The sequence below is a fragment of the Neophocaena asiaeorientalis genome, unplaced genomic scaffold (genome assembly GCF_003031525.2).
Source record: "Neophocaena asiaeorientalis asiaeorientalis breed wild unplaced genomic scaffold, Neophocaena_asiaeorientalis_V1.1 scaffold9, whole genome shotgun sequence".
NCBI lineage: Eukaryota > Metazoa > Chordata > Mammalia > Artiodactyla > Phocoenidae > Neophocaena > Neophocaena asiaeorientalis.
The window spans coordinates 3,535,650-3,556,536 of record NW_020171825.1 but is presented as its reverse complement, the minus strand read 5'-3'; the positions used below and the strand labels follow the sequence as shown (position 1 = coordinate 3,556,536).

Sequence of the window (20,887 nt, the reverse complement as noted above, 5' to 3'; positions counted from 1 at the left end):
AGATGAGGACTTTAAAATAACTATGATTATTCAGTTCTAGAAAATATCGGAATAGGTGGACAACATAGATTAAAAGACAAAGCAATTCACTGACATGGGAGAATTAATAAAGGGAACCTAATGTACATCCTATAAATGAAAAACATGCAATATCTGACACTAGGAATTCAATGGACAGGCTTAGTAGCAAACTGCAAACAATACAAGGCAGGATCAATAGAAAATGTTCAGATAGAAGCACGGAAAAGAAAATAGAATTGAAAAAAAAAAGATCAGTGCGTATTGTGATTTAATTTCTTCCCGGGAACTCAGTAACACAAGGGGCTCTCACCCTTCAGGCATTTTTATGTTGTTATTCTTCTATCACTTGGGCTCATCTAATATCTAATATCAGGTAGATTATATTGAGTGATGTTGCTGGGTAAAATTTAAGAATAAAATTAGAACAGGAAATGAAGTTTGACCCCAAATGTTACATGGCCTTGGAGTTATTAATGTCTTGTTCTACTCCTTCTCAGAACCTCTGGGGGAAGACCAAAACGGCCTGCACTGGCCCAAGAGGACACACAAAGGCACTCAGGTGGTATGGAGGAGAAACCTGGCAGCAGCAAGAAAGCTCCCCTGATAACCTCCTTCCCCAAGGGGGCAGCTCCAACCCTGTAGGTCACAGGCATGGCTGTCAACCCCAAAGAGTTAAAGGACAAAACTTTGTCTCATATTAAAAGGAAATTCTGTCGAAATTTCTGTCAACACTTACACTCTCATGGAAGAAATAATGGAGAGGCAGCTTCCATATCTCTTTCTATCCCTTCCTTGTGTCTTCCCAAAGGTGGAGGAGTGGGAACTATGTTCAGAGTGGAAGGGGTAAAGGTAGTTGACGAGTCAAAGATCTTTACAGAAAAGCCATGACAAAAGCAGAAGAACGTTAGAATTTTCAAAGTCACCATTGTGAAAAGCCTAGTGGGTCATGACAAAAATAAGCAACAACTGGAAAACTATGAAAGCAAAAAAGGCTGGAGAATCTGATGACAGATGGAGGAGGGAGGGAAGGAGGGAGGGAAGGAGGGAGGAGGGAGGGAGGGAGGAAGTAATCTGTATCTAATCTAACCTCTAGCCCTGCCTTCCGAGTTACAGCAAATACAAGGTGTGGAGGATCATGATAAACAACAAAATGGAGTTCGAACAGCCACACGCACAATGTGGGAAATTGCACAGACAAACAGCTTGATTTCCTCAGTAGATAAACAGTGATACATAAGGGGAGGGGTAGTTCTAATAGATTAAAAGAAATTTAACCGACATATCAACCAAATGTAATACATAGACCTTGTTTGGATCTTGATTTCAGGAAAAAAAAAAAAAAAGAGCAACTGTAAAAGGCACTCCTGAGGCAACCAGTGGAAAGAAAATATGGATTAGATGTTAAATAATGTGAGGGAACCATGTTTTATTTTGTTTTGGTTACGTATGTTTTGAAAGAGATCAACGTTGAAGCATTTATTGGTGAAACTACTATGTTCTCTAGGATTTGCTTTTGAATATTCTACAAAAAACTGTGGGACGGGATAGAGGAAACGAGAATGGTAAGATGTTGATTATAGATGAAATTAAGCCATGGGTATCTGAGGTCATTTGCTACTTTCTCTAATTTTGTGATTATTTGAAAACATCTATGATATAAAGTTAAAAACGAAGTGGGGGGATTACTGTCTCCCAAGTTCAGAGCAGGTGTGTCTGGGTTCCCCGCCCACAGGTTCAGGGAACCTGACTTGCTTCTCGTTCCTAGGCTGCGAACAGACTAGGCAGCTCCCTCTCTGGCAGACAGTCAGAGCTCTGCTCTTTTGTTCTCGTACTTTCTCTGCCTACACCTGGGAGAACTGGGCAAAGGGCGTTCAGGTCCCACTCTATTCTCAGAAGTATCATCAATCTCTTTTTTGGCCTCAGTTCCAAACTGCATCCTCCAGCACAATTAGCCCAAAAGTCTTTACTTTGGAAAAGAAAACTGACCCTTGGAATCTAATTTAGCTTGGATCTTTGTTATTATATTCTATCAGCAGAACCCAGGAGGGCAGACGGTCATCTGCACCTGACCCATGAGTGCAGGGAACAAGTCAGATAAGAGAATGACAGAACTGCTGAGTCAAGAGAGGGTATTCTGAGGATAAAGGAAAATGATGCATGTTCCCAAACCGAGGTCAACTGTCCAGGGTAATAGAAACGTTAAAAATTTGAGAAAGTGGGATTGAGTGCTGGAGCAAGTCCCCAAGAGAGCAGAAAAAGGACCTAAAACACGGTGGGAAGAATCACAACTCCTGAAGTCCGCGCACCTAGAGCCCGCGCTCTGCAACAAGAGGAGCCACCGCAGTGAGAAGCCCGCGCACCGCAATGAAGAGTAGACCCCGCTCGCCGCAACTAGAGAAAGCCTGCGTGCAGCAACAAAGACCCAACGCAGCCATAAATAAATAAATATATATATATATTCTTAAAAAAAAGAAAGAAAGATGATTTGTTGGTCTGTAAACTGGAGGGAAGAAGGAAAAGGATAAAAGAATCTGTAGCGACAAGTTGAGGGGATGAAGGAGGTTGAGGCAGCTTTTCTCTGTTGGGTGAAATCTTTGGAATAAGAAAGAGAGAGAGGGAGAGAGAAAGGAAAGGGCTAGAATAAAAACAGTGGTATTACTATAAAGGCTATTCTGGTCACGCTTCTGTGATGGCCCAGGAGCTGGGCTGCGCATCAGGGGTGTGGGTGTGGGGAGGAGAGCTACCCAGCAAGTTGGGCCCTCTAGTGAAAGAGCTCATTCCACATGCCATAAAAAAGCCCGGAATAGGACCCCACGCTTCTACTGTCCAGGGCCTGGGTTCAATCCCTGGTCAGGGAACTAAGATCCCACAGGCCTTGCATTGCGGCCAAAAAGAAGAAAGAAAAGAAAGCCCAGGAAAAGATGGCTCAGAAGGTAGTAGGTAGAGAGAATGCCATCATCCAGAGAAGTTCATGCACAGAGCCGCTGGCTTTCCTCTTTCTCCTCCACACGCCTGGGGTCTCCTGACTCCAAGCAACCTCACTTAGGTCTAAGTCAGATGTTAAGTCCTAGAAAAGCCTGAAAATCATGAAGAGTTCCTATGGTACCCTTTTCTTTGTTTAAATCATCTCTTCCGGCCTTATTCCATAACTGATTCTTAAAATTATTTTTGTTCTGTAAACATGGAGAACATAAGCTTCCAGTAAGTATAATAGCGGTAAAGCTACATTTTCAGAGAAAACTATTACCAGCCTATTCAGTGATTTTAAATTAGTTTATTAATTGTATCAACATATTTACCAGGGTTTTGAATATCCACACTAGGCATTTTCTCAAATATTTACATTTAATGATAATTAAATACACACAGTTCAAAAATAGCTTTAGCTGTTATAATAGAGAACATATATTCAAGAGAGGCACAAAAGAGAAGGTATCTAAAGAGAATTAGTGTTTCCTGGAATATTTTCCCACAGAAATCAAAACAATGTTAGATTTTATTTCATACCCAATAAATACATGAAAAGTACTTCTGTTCCCCTAAAAGTGCTCCTTCCTTCCCCAGGACATGTTGATAATTACTAGTACAACTTGATCATTTTTATAAATTCAATAACAATTTTTAAAATGATCTACAACAATAAAGACATAATTCCCCTATTTGGGAATTATGTATGGACATCGATTATGTCCATACATAATTATGTATGGACAGCTATTTGTATGGACATCTTTGAATTGTCTCAAGGGTATTGTAACTGGGTTGCTTTCATCTACACAACTGACTAAAGCCTAGTGAAAAACACAGTTTAATAACAAAGCAAAGTTCGAAAAAAAATTAAAGGTATGAAATTTTTTTAAAAGCGAATATTGAAAAATATACAAATAATGCCTTGAGTAGTGTAGGGCCTCAATACAAATAGACCTGTGTATAAAGAAGCAAGAAACTGTGAATGAAGAGATTGGCTTTCTCTTGTTGTGGCATTAAATACTGAGAGATTTAGGGTAAGGAGGTGAACATCAATTTATTATATATATATATATATATATATATATATATATACACTATATATAATTTTATAAATTTATATATATAAAGTTGGTGAGACTAGATTTCCTCCCACAGTTCCAATTCTGCATCTGAATTCTTTACTGATACGCATGTATCAGTATTGAGGATCTCAATAGACAGGTTGCAAAGAACTCACAGCAGCCCTGCCCTGGCTCCGGCACGTCATTACCTGAGTGCACAGTATGTCCTAAGAGTTCCACCGAGGGAGATAGTCTGGACTTCGTAGAAGTTATAGGTAAAATACCAGCATTTCTTTTTGGCTGAGCATGTGAAACGTTTCAAGGGTTGTTTGAGTGACTGACTTTCTTCCCTTGCTCTAGGTCCCCACCTGCTTTGCATCTCACCATCGAGCAGACGGCCTGCTGGAAGTTGTTGCTGACCACCACATACAGTAAGAGGTTGCCAAAGGTGTTCAGGGCAGCCAGCGGTCTAGAAACGATGTACGCCTCATGGATCTGATTCTCAATGGAGCAGCTGATGGAAAGCAGGCGAGATTCAATCCGAATGACCCTCAAGATATGGAAAGGCAAAAAGCATATATAAAACACGAGGAGCAGCAGAACGGTTAGCCTTCGAGCTTTCTGCTTAAGGCAGCTGTGCGTCTGAGGTCCTTGTGTTAGGGTGTAGATAATCATCGTATAGCAAAGTGTCACGATCACCAAGGGGAGGCAGAAGGTGGTCGCGGTCAAAATTAGATTGTACCATTTGATGGTCGTGAGGTCATCTGAACTGGTGAGGTCGAGGCAGGCGGATCTGTTGGTCCTGGTGGTTGATGTGATCAGAAAGGTTATGGGCATGACGGCCACCAGTGAAATGGTCCACACCACCCCACAGGCCACCACGGCCCATCGAGTTTTATGGATGGAAAAGCAGCTCATCGGGTGAATAATGACAAAGTAGCGGAAGATGCTGAAACAGGTGAGAAAGAGGATGCTGCTATACAGGTTAAAATGGAAGCCGAAGCGGATAAACTTGCACATGAAATCCCCAAAGATCCAGTTTTCTCCGCTGGCGTAGTAGTGAATCAGGAAGGGCAGGCTGGTGAGGTACAGCAGGTCCGTGCAGGCCAGGTTCAGCATGATTATGGTACTGCTTCTCCAGGGCCGCATCTTGAAGATGTACGTGGAAATTGCTACTGCGTTCCCGGGAAAGCCCACCAGGAAGATGATGCTATAAATAACTGGGAGGTAGTGCGTCTTGAGTGGGATCTTTTCATCAGTGCAGTTTCCAAGAGCAGCTGCATGATTGGGGAAATCAGAAGCATTTGCAAAATCATCTAGTGGCTCATTCATGGTTGTCTCCTTTCATTTTGCAAGAAAACAAGAGAGTGCAGTTTGGCCATACGAATCGAGAGAAAGTAACTCGCTGATAAAGGGAAATAGAAAACATTAACGGTAGGGTAATGAAAACAATGATCCACTTTTCAATGAAAATTGCCCTAATAGCCTAAATTTGCCACTCTTTCTCTTTAATCTCCAAAGAGACCCTGAGGAAGAAATTGAATTTCAAAGAAAATGACTGTAAGGCAAGTTACTAAAGACATCTAACAATAATATAAAAGTTAAATACTATGAGAAGTAAAATGAAGGACTGGGGCGGAAAACCCCACGTTGTAGCTGTAGAAGACGACTTGGCCAGGTTGCTGTTGAGGTATGCCCTAGAGTGTCACCATTAAAGACTTAACCACAGCAAGATCCACCACTAATCACGTGCGAGGCACTTCACCAATGTGTTACCTCTAAACTTGACAAAACGCTGAGAACATTTCTTATTATCTCCATTTTACAGAAGAGACTAAAACCGCGACCTGTTCCTGGTAACACAACTAGTGGCACAGCTGGGATTTGAACCTATGTTTGTCTGACTTAGAACCCATCCTCTTTCCAAACTGCCTCACTGTGCTGCCTCTCAATCTGGATGACCCTAAATAAGGGATGCAATGGGAAGTGCAAAGGCATGACGGGACTGAATACCAGACATTTCTAAAATGTAGATTTCGTGCATTCCAACATCATATGTCTGGTAGATTTCATTTTCAAATTTCAGCTCTTCCAACGCATTTTAACAGGCAACATAATTTGCTCATGTTGGGGGGGGGGGTGTTTGCAGGGGGAAGAGGAACAACAGTTTCATGCAGTGTTAAGAGCTAGGGTGCTATTGCCAGAGGCCCTGACCTTGACTCTGTTTAGCCAAAGAGTAGTTGTGTGTCCCTAAGCAAGTTGCTAACGCTCTCCAGGGCTGAGAGGAGTGGGATTTTAACCTTTCTTCTTCTTGCTTATCAGTGTTTCCTAAAATTTTGACTGTGAATTTCCGCATGAAGATCGTTTAAAAGAAGAATCACTTACAATTAGGTTATTATTCGGATGTAAATGCTGTTGGTAAAATGCATCCACTTACATATTGATGAAGCACCCACTGTGTATTAGTTAGGGACTCTGCCAGGTCCTACAGATACCAAATGAATAACATGCACAGATGTACAAGCCACTATCTCAGTCTACTCGGGGAGATGGACAGAGAAATTATTTTAACAAAATACAACGCTATCTCATGGAACTGTCAATATATCCCCCCCAAAAAAAGACACGAAAAACACTTGGAACACTACTGGGCACATAATAAGTGCTCAATAAATGTTAGGTGTTAATCACTAAGTCCTTTGATAGATGAATAGTACAAGGCTACTGATATTACAAAGAAGGGAGGGAACAGCTACTTAGGGAATGGGAGAGGGCACTAAAGGAACATCATTTAGGAGGGAACATTTCATCTGAAACTAGCAAGAAGAGAGGAAAGGCCTTCCAGGCAAAGGGAATAGCATGTGCAAAGGCACTGAGGTGTGACAGAGCTCAAGAGGTTTCAAGAGAAATCTCAGAATGCATTTAAACATTTATTACTTTTATTCTGAATGAATTGGGGAAAGAATAGTTCAGGAATAGGAAGACTGCCAGGCACTGAGGTGTGACAGAGTCCGAGAGGGCAGCTGTCAGGACCCACACGTGAGAGGCCACCGCTCCCTGGGACCATGTATTACCAATCAAAAGCGAATGTTTCTCTCCTGGTTCAGTTAATCTACTCTCACTGGTATCGCTATTTGTAGAACTACCACAGACACAGAACTAGGGGTGACAGGAGTTAGGCACTGCTGACCAGCAAGGGTGCTGTGGAGCCGGGAAACCACAGTGGATAGCTTTTCCCTTGACCAAAAGCCATAATGGGCTTATGCATGGAGAGAAGGCAGTCATTTAAACCCAAAAGAAAATGGTCAGGGTCAGGGAGTCACTGAAGTAGCACTTTCTGAAGTCTGTTCTTAGCAAGTCAAGATTCAAGACTGCTTATCTGTCAGCTCCTTGAAAGCAGAAGCAGGAAGTCACCTCGTACCCCAGGGGCCGACACACATATTTATTGTGTGGGCCTCCATAAATATTGTTGAATAAAAGAATCACGAGTAACACCAGCAAACTCTATCTTGTGCCGCAAAGCTAGTAAAGTAGCAATGGTTATTCAAAAAAAAAAAAGTTTGATTCTTTCATGGATTTTAAAATAACGTGCAAAATTAATTTCTGTCATTGCAAATAAACCCCTGCCATGTTATGGGGCCATTTTAAACCGTAATCATATCAGGAAAAGGCAGGCTGTAGGTAGAAACAAGCACCTTATTGTTTTGAAAAACAACAGCGCAGCTTGGGATTTATTGAACAATGACTGACCACTTGTAAGGGAGCCGGGGTTGACCAAGAAGTGTCACCCCTCCCCCTAAACCTCACCGAAAGAATGGTTTGAGTTTACAAAATCCGTGTGAAGTTAAGAACAGGAGACAAAAACTGGTCAGGGCTGTGAGCGGTTCACTGCTGCCACCAGGGCACCGGCTGACCACAAAGGCACCATTTCCATTCAGAGGACATTGTGGAATGATGTGCTGTATTCTCTACTGTGGATCTCAGTCATAGGGTGGTTACGGACCCCCGAGGACTACTGTATAAACTAGAAAGAATGATCTGTTAAGCTCCAACATAACCAGATGGATACATTTGAACTAAACTAGATGCCACACAAATAAAAGCAAGCACCAAAGATTTGGGAATTTTTTATGATGGGAGAAAAACCTCCATAATTTTAGCCTCTACTTTTTTCTCTGAAACTGGGAAGAGATTGGGAGTGTTTGAGGTTAGCTGCAGGATGTCAGTGTTTTGGGGATGCACAGCTCAGGACCGTCATCCTAAGGCCAGCCCGCATATGAACCTCACAGACTGGGATTGCAAGCTTCTGAGGATAAAGACGGCAGGGCGCGGGACGTGGTATCTATTCAGGGTGCAGCAGATGCTACCTTGCCCACTTGGTGGGAATAAGTCAGGTGGGATTAATGAAGCAATGTGATTTTTCTAGGGTATCTGATAATTTTGTAATAAACTCCTTATCCAACAGCCCCCAACTGCTCTTCAGCTCCCCCTGCCACACCCTGGGCTCTTCTGGTGCTGAAAACCCAAGGCTAAGTTAACACCCGTTCTCTCCTCCTTTTCCCAAATTTCCAGTGGACCAGGGAGGGATAAACTTGGAACACTGCTCCTCTCACCCTCCCTCAGAGGTCTTGGAAACCCCGCAGCTAGGGTTGCATGTGGTTACCAAGAAGAACCTTAGATAGACCTTTCATTCACAAAGATTCATCTTGGTTTCCTCATCTACCTATTTGTAAACTAATTTAATTTCGTACTTGTGGAAAGCGGACCAGTTCTCAGCCCAGACACACTTGGGAAGAGGGTGAGTGTTGTCCCCCCTGGACCCTGAAGGACCCCTCTCCCCAACTCTTCCCTCAGACCCAAATTTCAAATAAGAATCTGCAACTCAGGTACCCTGACGAGTCTTAGGACCTGCCACATTGATGGGGCCCAAAGGTCTGATTTTAGCTATTTGATCTTTGACATTCTCCAATCAAATAAAATCTATGGAAATGCACACACAGACACACAAAAGTTTTACATCCAATTTGGAGGTTTAGAGACAATCCTAAACTTTTTCGCTTAATCTATAGCAAAGAAACAAAACAAAATATAATAAAGGCATTTCGGGGGAAAATGTTTTTTTGGTGTGCTTGCTGAGGGGTTTGTGGGGCAGCGTCTCTGGGCTTTGCTAACACCATGAAGCCCAGAAGCATACGGTGTGATCTAAGTACGCATCCGGAGGGCGGAATCAATCGATATCAGAGATGAACTCTCTGCCCCCAAAGTCCCCACGCTTGGTCGTGAAAAAGGTAGGAGAAATCCATAGTCTGGAACTTCTCCAGGCCTCCCTGAGACAAATCTCTGGCCATTCCAGGCTTTTATTTTGCCCAGATGCGCCCCTGCCCCCTGCCAGGATGCGGGGTTGCTACTGCTGCCCCGAGATAAGAAGCTGGGGACGGGAGGCTCTGTTCCCGCTGGCTCAGGGCGTCCTGCAACCTGGGTCCCCGCTCCCGAATCAGCGCAGGTCCCCCATACCCGGCTCCCTCCCGCCCGCGGGGCCCGCTCCCCCCAGATCGCGGCTCACCTGGCACCCCAGGCGCGGCCGCCGTGCGCCCCGAGTGGCCGTCGGAGCGCGGCTGCGCCCTGGCGGCCGGACAGTCAGGAGCAGAGGCCAGCGCGCCGCCCCTGCCCCTCCCACCGCTCGGAGCCCACGCAGCAGGTGCGCCCCGGTCCCGCCCAGCAGTCAGAGGACAGCATCCTCCCTCGCCCACTTTCATGGCCAACACAGGGATAGCAGCTTCCTCTCCCGGGGATCGCTGGACATCCTCCATGTCTGTTTTCCGCGAAACTGCCCAAAGGGGGTATTCCCTTTGGGCAGTATTCCCAGGAGCAAACACAGCCTGGCAGGAGGGCTCTCGCACCAGGGCAGTTGCGGTCCTGGGTCCTGTCGTCTGGGTCCAGAACTATCACCTGCTTGTCCACAGTTCACGGCCTTTCATTTAGTATAGGGTGGAAGCAACTTAAATTCTGGCTCTCTAAATTGAAGACCTCCGCCAGAGGGTCTTTTAACTGTATGCAGTTACAGGCTTGCCCTCCACAGCTCAGCAAAGTGGTGTAAAAATAGTTTGTGACTGTGTGGGGAGAGCACCTGTTGGAATCTCCAGACCTAGGACGCAGCCCTGTTGCCATAAACTGAGAAGAGCATTCTCCCTTCTCTGAAGCTCAGCTACACCATCCAAGAGAACCGGGCTCTGAATCATTGGATCCTGGGGTCCCTGACAGCATCAGAGACAAATTTTCTGTATTGCCTGATGGGGACGCGTGGAGAAAGCCCCCTCTCCGCTCCACCGTGAATGGGCACTGAATGCCCCTTTTGCACTATCGTGTTGATGGGCATTAAAGCAACAAGTCCATCTCTGGGCGGGCCAGCCTGCAGGAGCAAAAATGTTAAACTAGGCATCCCAGAGCCCAAGTGAGAAGATCCTCCCTTGCTGATGGTTGGGACAGTACTATATTAGGTATTTTTATTAGTATGCTTATCATTATTTGAGTCCCAGACTCTCCCAGGAAATATTTTGCATCAGAGAAAAATTATTCTCCAATTTTACTATCTTTAATCACTTCCTCAATTCCTCATTTGGAATTATTTGATCCTATTTATTTCCAATCCATCCACACATTCATTCAACAGACATTTGCTGCTCGATTATTCTGTATCAGGTACTGGGGAGCTAAAGAAGACTAAAACTTGATCTCTGCCTTCCAGGAGCTCGTATCCCTGAGAAAAATAAACCGTTAATTTAAAAAGTGATTAGGGTTTGACCCTGGAAAATAAGGGTGTTATGAGGGTTGTAAGAGAGAGAGAGAGAGAGAGAGAGAGAGATCACAAGAAGCTTTCAGAGTAAAAGACGTTTGAGCATTTTCCCTTGGTGATGAAGATGTCCATATAAAAAGGAAATGGCTTAGAGGGATTTTTAAAAACAGGTATTGGGTCCTAGAATTTTAGATGTGGAAAGGACGTTTAAAAATATCCAGTCCTGGGAATGTAAAATGGTGCAGCTACTATGGAAAACAGTACGATTGCTCCTCAAAAAATTAAAAATAAAATTACCGTATGATCCAGCAATTCCACTCTGGGTATATTCCCCAATGAATCAAAGTCAGAGATTCAAAGAGATATTTGTACACTCATGTTCATAGCAGCATCAGTCACAAGATCCAAAATGAGGAAGCAACTCAAATGTCCACAGGTGGATGAATGGCTAAATAAGATGTAGTATGTACATACGTGGGACCCTTATTCAGGCTTTAGGGAAGAAGGAGATTCTGACACATGCTACAACATGGATGAACCTTGAGGACATTACATTCAGTAAAATAGGCCAGTCTTAAAAGGACAAATACAGTATGATTCTGTTTACATGGGGTGTTGAGAGTAGTCAAATTTATAGAGACAGAAAATAGACTGGTGTTTGCCAGAGGCTGGAAGTAGAAAGAATGGGAAGTGATTGTTTAATGGGTACAGAGTTCAGTTTTGAAAGATGAAGACAGTTCTGTGTGAAACTCTCTGAAGATGGCATAGGTCTTCACGCCCAGAGGATGACGATAATGATGGGAGCACGACACGTGAATGTGCTTAATGCCACTCAACTGTACGTTGAAAAATGGTTAAGACGGTAACTTTTATGTCATGCATATTTTACCACAATTTTAAAAATTCTGTTAAAAAACCCATAGTTACGGTCTCACTTTACAAAGGAGGTCACTGAGAATTAGAGACGTCCAGGTGACAAGACTGAGCACACAGCCAGGGAGGCCTGTGTAAGACCAAGGCATCAGCCCTCTGTTCTCACTGCACCGTGCTGCTGGTAGCTGGACCACTGGATGGAAGCCATTGCTCTGTCAGAAAACAATGTGCTTTAACCCAACACTCTAAAATGGCTCCATCAACAAGGTGATTATGAGCAATTGTCTTTTTTATCTTTTAATATTTATCTATAAATATTGTTTCTTATTACAACTTGAAGTCCTCACCAATAAAGTAGTCATTTCCAGGAAACTAGAAAATAAAATAAAATACTAACTGATAGATCTTAAACATCTCTGATTAAAGAGAATGATATCGTTTATACGTCTTTAAAACAACTTGCCTTAGAAAAATGATGTCACTAATTTAGACTATGTTTTAAACTTCAAATTTTGGATCTGGAAGTAGTCTTTTACCAACCCTAAGTCAAAGACTCATATAAGGGTAGAATTCAACTTCCCTTTAAAATTGGTCTCTTGCCCAGATTCAGAAATGCTTTTCCTTCTTTAAAATGAGCACCCAATAGAACAGAATTCCAGCACTTAGATTCACAGCTATTTGAGCAGTACAGGTGCCACCTGCAGTGCGCTGCAATTGCTCCTCTGAAGCAGGGGACGGGGCTTAGCTCCACGATAATCTGGCTACTTGGAATTTCTCTAATTAGGAAGCACTAATTAGGAAGCACCTCCTGCTCCAAAAGCCCTGTGAGACTCTGCAGAGAAGGCAGATTCAAGTAGCATCCTCCAAAGGCAGGAGGAAGAAGAAGGAGTAACATATTACGACTATCCTCTTCTTCAGGGTTGAGTGAGAAAGGAAAAAGTCATTGGTGATAATGTGGGCCCTGCAATTTCTCTCTCCCCTATTTATCATTCCCCATCATTCCCGACCATTTGTATTAACCATCTCTATTCTTTTATTCTGATGCTTTGATATGTGGGGTTTGCTGATGGGGAGAGACTGCCTCTCCCAGAGTTAGCCAATTCCTAGAGTTAGTAAACTCATCAGAGAGTGTACTTTCAAATGCAAGCCAACCAATCCAAGCCCATAGCCCAACCACCTTCTTTATTGGGCTGTCACACTCTGGCCCACCATCCACCTGCCCTAATCATCCCAGGACCAGGTACCAGACAACTAGGGTCAGCCCCTATTCCCCAGGGCCTGCTGAAATTATCCAAACTAGCCAGTCCTAAGCCTGATTCCCTGCCTTGCCTGGTCCTTCGCACGGAAACCACAGAAAAGGTTCTTGCCATATTTCCCCCTCTCCTTCTGCCTCCTGACCCACACTGGCGCTTCCCTGTGTGACCTCCTGAGGTGTAGTGTACCCCCTCCTCTTGGGATCTGCGAGTATAACAAACTACCTTTTCAATGGCAATCATCCCCTGGTATGTTGGTCTCACCACACCTGAATGATAATAAAACTTATATTTTGAAACACTGTTCATGGCCTCGTCAGGCTTTTTTGTAACTTTGGCCACAATATGATACGTCTTGGTAGGATAGCAGTACTCTCATGAGATGAATTGTCTTGATTTAAAAAAGAAAAAAGGTTAACGTTTTTTCTAATGCCTTTAAAATGGATTGTTCAGTGAAGATGCGTCGTTTAGATAAAACAAGGTTGTTTTTCTTGGGGGTGGGGTACGCGGGCCTCTCACTGTTGTGGCCTCTCCCATTGCAGAGCACAGGCTCCGGACGCGCAGGCTCAGCGGCCATGGCTCACGGGCCCAGCCGCTCCGCGGCATGCGGGATCTTCCCGGACCGGGGCACGAACCCACGTCCCCCGCATCGGCAGGCGGACTCCCAACCACTGCGCCACCAGGGGAGCCCTAAAGCAAGGTTTTGATCTATACTAGACAACAAATTCAACAAATTCAGCTATTGCAATGCCTTGCAGATTCCTACAATATTTCTTCAGTGCAGAGGAAGACTTTATGGTACAGCAGAGAGAGTCCCCGAAGTTTGAGACCTGAATTGCAGTGTTCGGAAAGCAACTCAATTAGGTGGGAGAGGAAATTCCCTTTCTAGTTCTCCATCTAGGAAAAGCAGACGTTGGGCAGGTCAGTTCCAGATTAAAGGGATCTCAGTTTTGAAAACTTAAGACAAACTCCAAGCTTAGTTGCTCAGAAGAGTATGTATGATATTGCTGTGCTAATGTGAGTGCCCTGCTATGCTTCTATGTGAACATCTTTTGATGATTTTTAAATGTTTTCACAATGATATGTTCTTTGAAAAGAGGCTCTTCCGGGGAATTTAGAGAACTATTAGGAAAGAGGTTGTCCAACCTTAGATCCAATCCCAGTATAATCTGGAAGATGGCATGGGTCTTCTAGGTGGGTAAAGAGCCAGGCGGTCAGTAGAGCTAGTGGATGGGCACAGCTAAGCATGGGGCTCCCAGTCTGCCCAGGAGGAGCTTTAATGTGAAGTATGGTAACCAATGGAAGCAGGGAGAAATGGAGATTGGAGACTAAGGAAAATGTCATATAGAAAAGCCAGGGAATGGAGAAAACCATCATCAAGAAAATGAGCGCTTTGCCTTTGCTGGTGCAGGGTCCTCTGCTTGGACCATCCTTCCCACCTCATCTTTCTGGCTTGAATCGTAACAAAATACACCACTAGTCTATGACTATCTTTGCCCAGAAATATATTTTCTTCTCTGAATACTTACTGTACTTATAGTATGTACCATACAGTCTAGCATGTGTTCATTTGAAACTGTTTAATAGTATGATAAACTACAATGGTTTTAAAACTTGAGTCTTGTCTAATCAACAAAATTGTCTCTATCTCGAGAGAGGAGTGTATATTCTCCTCTTTGGATATTGCCACACCATCAATCTGTGTATAGTAGACTATTACAACCGCCTACTGTTGTTAGGCAATTATTACTATAACCATGAATCTGATTCCTCATTTGACCTTGATTAATACTAAAATAGGTTTTAGTTACTAGTTGAGACTAAGCTGTCTCCCACTGGCCTCTGTCCAGTCAGTTGAACATATGAAAAAGGATGTGGGGAAAGAGTGGCCAAGAATTTAACAGAATGAACACCAAGCTGAAAGACTGAATGGGGCAATTAGGAAATCACTGCTGGTCCGAGAACAGTCCAGTCACGTGGTAGGGGCTGAAGCTCGTTTGTGCAGTGGGTAGAGCAGTAAAGCAGGAAGTTACAAGTGAATTAGGAGGGATGGGAAGAAAGAAACAAGGATGTAGCTTGAAGGCTGACATGTTTAAAGGAAAGATTTTATTTATTTATTTATTTTTAGGTTAGAGAGACCCTAAGCATTATTGTAGAGTGAGGGAAATAAAAAAGCCAATGGTGAAGAAAAGATTGAGGTGGTATAATTAATGGACAAGAACGTGACACGATAATACTGGCTGGGAGGTATGACTCAGCAAATAATAAACATGTGTTTGAATTCTGCGTCCTACCTTTATAAGATGTATAATTCCTTTCTTTAAACCTCATTTGTCAAACTTGTTAACACACCATACAAAGTTGAAAATGATTAGATACATTTTGATTCTCAAAGTTGACTATACATTGTAAATACTTTAAAAAGTTTAAAAAATACTCATGCCAAACATGGCTGAATTTCAAAAGCATTACATTGAGGAAAAAAAATAAAAAAGCCAGAAACAATGAACGCATTTTGTATGATTCCATCAAGATCAGGCAAAAATCATCATCATCATCTCTGAGGATAAAAATTACAGTAGTAGTTGCTTCTGGAAGGAGAGGAGGGTTGACCCAAATGGGCAAGAGAAAACTTTCCAGGTTGATGTAAATGTCCTATATCTTGGTTAGGATGTTGGTTACTGAGATGAATACATTTGTTAAAACTCACTGAACTGGATACTTAAAATCTGTGTAAAAATACTGTATGAATCTATACTTTGATTAAAAAATAATTAACCCCAAAGGAAGATTTGATTTAATTGGTATGGGAAGCAGATTGGAAATTGGGATTTTTATAAGCTGCCCTGGTGATTATAATATAAAGAAAAGTTTGAGAACCACCGGGCTAAATCATCTCCTGAGATTGAGATTGAGATTGTGAAGAAGCGACCTTGAGAAAAGTTTGAAATTAGAAAGTGGGTTGAATGGGTACAACCTTTGTTCTCAGGATATGCCCGTGGATTATCTGCATCAGAGACCCCTACGGTGCTTGAAAAAATGTTCATTCCTGGGGCCCACAACAGATGTACTGATACATACTTTGGGAGTAAGTTCCAGGGTTTTGCAAATTAACAAGTTTTCTCCAGGTGATTTTTATACTCTAAAGTTACAGCAATTCCTGAATAAAGGGACCAGCATTTCACTGGAGAGGAGGATTGTATGGAGAGCAATTCCTAGCAGGGGAGGGCAGCCTTAACTCGCAGCAGAGAAAGTATTTGGAAAACCAATCACATGAAAATCTGGACTGCCAGGTATCCACATAAGGTTTAGGAGGTGATGTGCAGCTGTAAGGCAAAAACAAAACAAGCCTGGAGAATCGAGAGAAAGAAAAGGAGTAGTAAAGTATGGATCTGTTCTGGAGCCTGAGGCTCAGCCCTTGGACCAATGTTCCTCTTGGGATGTACCTTTTGGACAGCAGCCAGAGCTTCTTAAAGTTGATTCCTCTGAAATGAACCAAAAATACACGTCAGGATTGACAATTTTCATGGGAAGTATTAGCAAAGTGTTAACATTTCAAAAAGGAATACAGCACACATTTGAGAAGGACTTTGGGTAGGATTTAGACCAAGGTAGACGTCAGAGGAGCTTCCTGGTGGTCTAGTGGTAGGATTCGATGCTTTCACTGCCGTGGCCCGGGTTCAATCCCTAGTAGGGGAACTGAGATGATACAAGCCCTGCGGTGCGGCCAAATAAGAAGGTAGATGTTTTTAAGGAGGATTTTCAGGAAGAGAGGTCAGTCTATATAAAAATATGGAGGCTGAGGATTGAAGGAAGTGTTCAGGTAGTAACATGAGGTCCAGTTCTCCTGAAATATTAAATGAAAACTACATCTAGAAGAGTAGTGGCAGGGATGGGTAAGTCCTAAAAAGTAGAATGGGAGCACATTTTGGAGAGACTAAATTCCCTTTCTCCAGCCCTGGCTCTGAAGAAGCAAGCTGCCATGAATCATGAATCCTGCAGCCTCCAAGGAAACCATTTCTGCTAACAGCCCAGGGAGAATGGAAGTAGGTCCTTCCATGCTGAGCCTCTGATAAGAACGCAGCCCTGGACAACAGTTTCATTGCAGCCTGGTGAGACCCTGAGCAGAGAACCAGCCAAGCTGTGCTTGGACTCCTAACCCTGGACTCACAGAAACTATAAGATAATAAACGTGTTGTTCTAAGCCACTAAGATGCGGTCATTTGTTATACAGCAACAGGTAAAGGATGTAGATTTTGGTAAGCTGTCTTTATCTAATTACACAGGCAGTGGGGAGCCATTAGAAGTGTCTGAGTCGGGAAGTGTAATAAATGTGCTCAGTACCTTATCGTCTACTATTTTTTCTCTTGGGCAGGTGTTCAGTTCAAATTGTTGATCAGCAAGTTTCCACCAAGAAACAAGGAAATCCCAGGAAACGGTGTGAAAAAAAGAACCAACTTTGTGTTTTTTGTCCTTGTTTTTACTTTAAAGAGTTAGTCATTCATTTATATTATATTTATATTTAAATTATATAATATAATTTATATTATTTATATATCAAGTTATACTTATTATATTTTATGTTTTTAGGTTTTCATCTTCTGCTATTTACTCTTGTGGTTAAGGTTTTATTACTTCATTTTTTTCTTTGGAACCTTTGAAATTATAAAAAGAATGTTGGACCAGAATCACATGGTTCCTTAAGCTATCTTCTTGTTTTACGAAAGACAAGTAGATTCAGGGGTCAATGCCAAGTCTCTTGCCAGCATAAGGGAAACTTTACCACACCAGCATGTCACACAAACATTATCTTTGTCTTTACCTCTTAAGACCACGAAGGAACGCACCCCTCCATCGCCATCATGCACACACACTGCCATTCACCACGTAAAAATACCGCCATACCCTCTCCTTTGCTGAGGTCCCCATAATGCTACTTGTGACTTTTGTGAGCCCCAATGACATGACTAAGGACAGAATGGTTAAGTCTGAAGCAGATAGGAGAAAATTGTTCCAGGATTGCCCTCGACTTCTGTACCTCACCTTGTTCTATTCACCATGTGAACAGAAGGTTAATCCCTCTTACACGCTGATGGAAGTTCAGGGATTCGAATTCTTTGGTGCTGAAGTAACAATTGTTCACATTTTTTGAAATTTGTTTCTCTACCCTGCTAAAGTCTTATGTCACTTTTCCCCTTCAGCAACCACATTGCACAATACTATCTTATTATATCTGTCATGCTTCTGCATTTGAATTAAAATGCCTCAAAAGAAACCATAACAGGCTCTGTAATTTCTTTATTATAGCATTTTCAATCTCTTCCTTTTGACCTTTTGGTATTGCTTTCACGATTAATTTTTTTCCAGGGCCCTGTTGACACAACAGTACCACTGTGCTAACCTATTAACCTTTGAAAAATCAAAGTTGAAATCTGATTTGAGTAAGGGAACCAAAATATTTTTCAGCTCGCCTGGGCTTTATGAACAATAAGGCAGACAAGTTCATCTCCGTGATGGACAGGCGCTGCGTGTGGAGGAGCTGGTACGAAGAACAGGAGATTGAAATGCAGTGCAATGCAACTAAAATGGAAAGTTAGCATCGTATCTAATCTTAGAGTGGCTGGTCTTCGTGCTCACTTTCAGGGAGAAAATGAAAACATAAGTAATTTAATTATAACAGCTGTGTCTTCCTTCTTCCATTTTTCATAGACAGTCCTCCAGAGTCTGCCCTTCCTGCTTTGTGCCCGATGTATGACTGTTAGTTAAAATCGTTAAGCTGTTTATTGCTCCTCCCTTCCTAATTATACCAAACTGATATTTCATTCAATTGGAAATTTTTTAAACCTCGTTCATTGTAAATCCTGCTTTAATCCCAACTGTGAGTTTAACTGTACCCAGACTTCTGTGAAATTCTTACACTTGTCCATTGATAACTGAAGAGACAGTGTAAGTAAGCTCCATTTGGGTAACCTACACCTGGAGAAAAAGTGACTCACTCACCTCTACCCCATCTTCAAAGGTGGTTTATTCCTGACCTTTGCAAGCTTCCCTTAACCCTCCTCCCCATGTCAAAATATACTGATCGCTGGTTCTGTGGTTTTAGATGTCCTTTGAGCCCTTATATCTGAGCTTTCTGTTTTATTTTATTTTTAACCAGGGGCAAACAGGTTGCCCAAATCTCAGTGATATTCTTTGAAGAAATACATCCGCATTTGGTTATGTTATTATGCATTTATTTGAAAAAGAAATATTGCCACTTTGTTGCCTCATAACTGCTTTCCAACCTGATTACCTTTGGTCTCTGTGGTCATAGCACAGTGATGCCCAGGTGGGGGGAAAGCAGGGGGTGTGAGGGGGTGTGAGAGGGATGTGAGTGCTGGTAGACTTTCCTCCTAAAGGCAACCTTGCAGACCAGTCATGATAAAGGAACAGCTCCAGGGCTGCCTAGGCTTTATCACACATGTACCCAGCGATTGTAGTCACTTGCCCTTTAAAGGCTGAGCTCTTGAACAATGTCCTTGCCTGATATTATTCCCTGGAGTGGACCCTTAATGCAGCCTCTTTTTGTACCATGGATGATGCACTTATTAGCCCTTGAGCATGGCCAGCTCTATAATTTGCAGGGCCATTGTAAAAGGAAAATGTGGGCTCCATGCTTAAAAAACGGGAGAAAAGTGTCTTTAAAGGTTTTAAAATATAAATCTTTTTCCTTTCTTCCACAGTCTCTCTTGATGTCATGGTGTTTTTTTGTTGTTGTTGCTATTTAATGTCATTCTAAGTAAAGAAAAAATTAACATGTTAAATTATTAGCATGAAATGTACCATTCGTCTTTATATGATGCAGTGTTAGTTTTAAATGCAAATATAAGAGCATTCAACTTACATGAAGCACCCTCAAAATTACACAGGCCGGGCTTCCCTGGTGGCGCAGTAGTTGAGAGTCCGCCAGTCGATGCAGGGGACACGGGTTCGTGCCCCAGTCCGGGAAGATCCCACATGCCGTGGAGCGGCTGGGCCCGTGAGCCGTGGCCGCCGAGCCTGCGCATCCGGAGCCTGTGCTCCGCAACGGGAGAGGCCACAACAGTGAGAGGCCCGCGTACCGCAAAAAAAAAAAAAAAAAATTACACAAGGCATATTCCAAAGCTCATACCTACATGGATGTGTATTTTGGTTTTACCGTAACCGTGGAAGCATGACACAAAACCAACCCAGCTGTTTTACTTTATTCTTTTCCACACACACATTCTATGTACTCTATCTGCAGCTATTGATGAGTAAGGGAAGACTGAAAGGAATCATGGGCTGTCCTACTTTTTCCTTTCTTCCTATGCCATCGTTTTCAGTATAATTCACTGGTTCACTCAGGGAAATAAGACAAGTTAAAAAAATAACATGTTGTGTTTCCTTGCTCATTAGTGTTTATTAGAGCACCAGTGCCTTCTTTCTGGGTGCAAAGCAAGTTCTGGCTCAAACAGAAAGCATAGCCTCTAGGGGCTGTCAATGCCCCCTCTTACTTAGTCATAGACGTAACACTGACCTTGCACTTGCTTTGAATCACTGAACTCCTATGCCCCATAGATCCCCCAGTGTTCCTTGATTATCGAGCATCGTGAATGCTATTTCAAGGGCTGCAAGGAGTGACAATGGACATGTGTCGCATCTAACTCCCCTGCTCAGACAAGTACTCCATTGTCCGTCGTATTTCACTCACGAAGCATGAATTCAAAGGTAACATTGTGGAGATTTTCAAGACAGGAAGAGCGAACATGAAGCCCAAAGAGGGAGTCTCTGGAGCATGGGCCCTGGGCTACCACACGAGTCACATGCCCATGAAGTCAGCCCTGCCGTTGAACTAGGAAATCACTAGTTTGACTGACACAGACTCAACCTTGGAAAAGTTATTCGACGTTTTCAGA

General features: G+C 42.9%; 1 protein-coding gene across 1 annotated transcript; it reads right to left on the bottom strand.

Annotated features, from left to right (window-relative positions):
- Window positions 1-4,275: 4,275 nt before the first annotated feature.
- On the bottom strand, window positions 4,276-5,384 carry OXGR1 (oxoglutarate receptor 1). The gene has a single exon (XM_024740158.1). It carries the CDS (start codon window positions 5,382-5,384, stop codon window positions 4,371-4,373), a length of 1,014 nt encoding a protein of 337 aa, XP_024595926.1. The 3' UTR covers window positions 4,276-4,370.
- Between the last annotated feature and the right edge of the window lie 15,503 nt (window positions 5,385-20,887).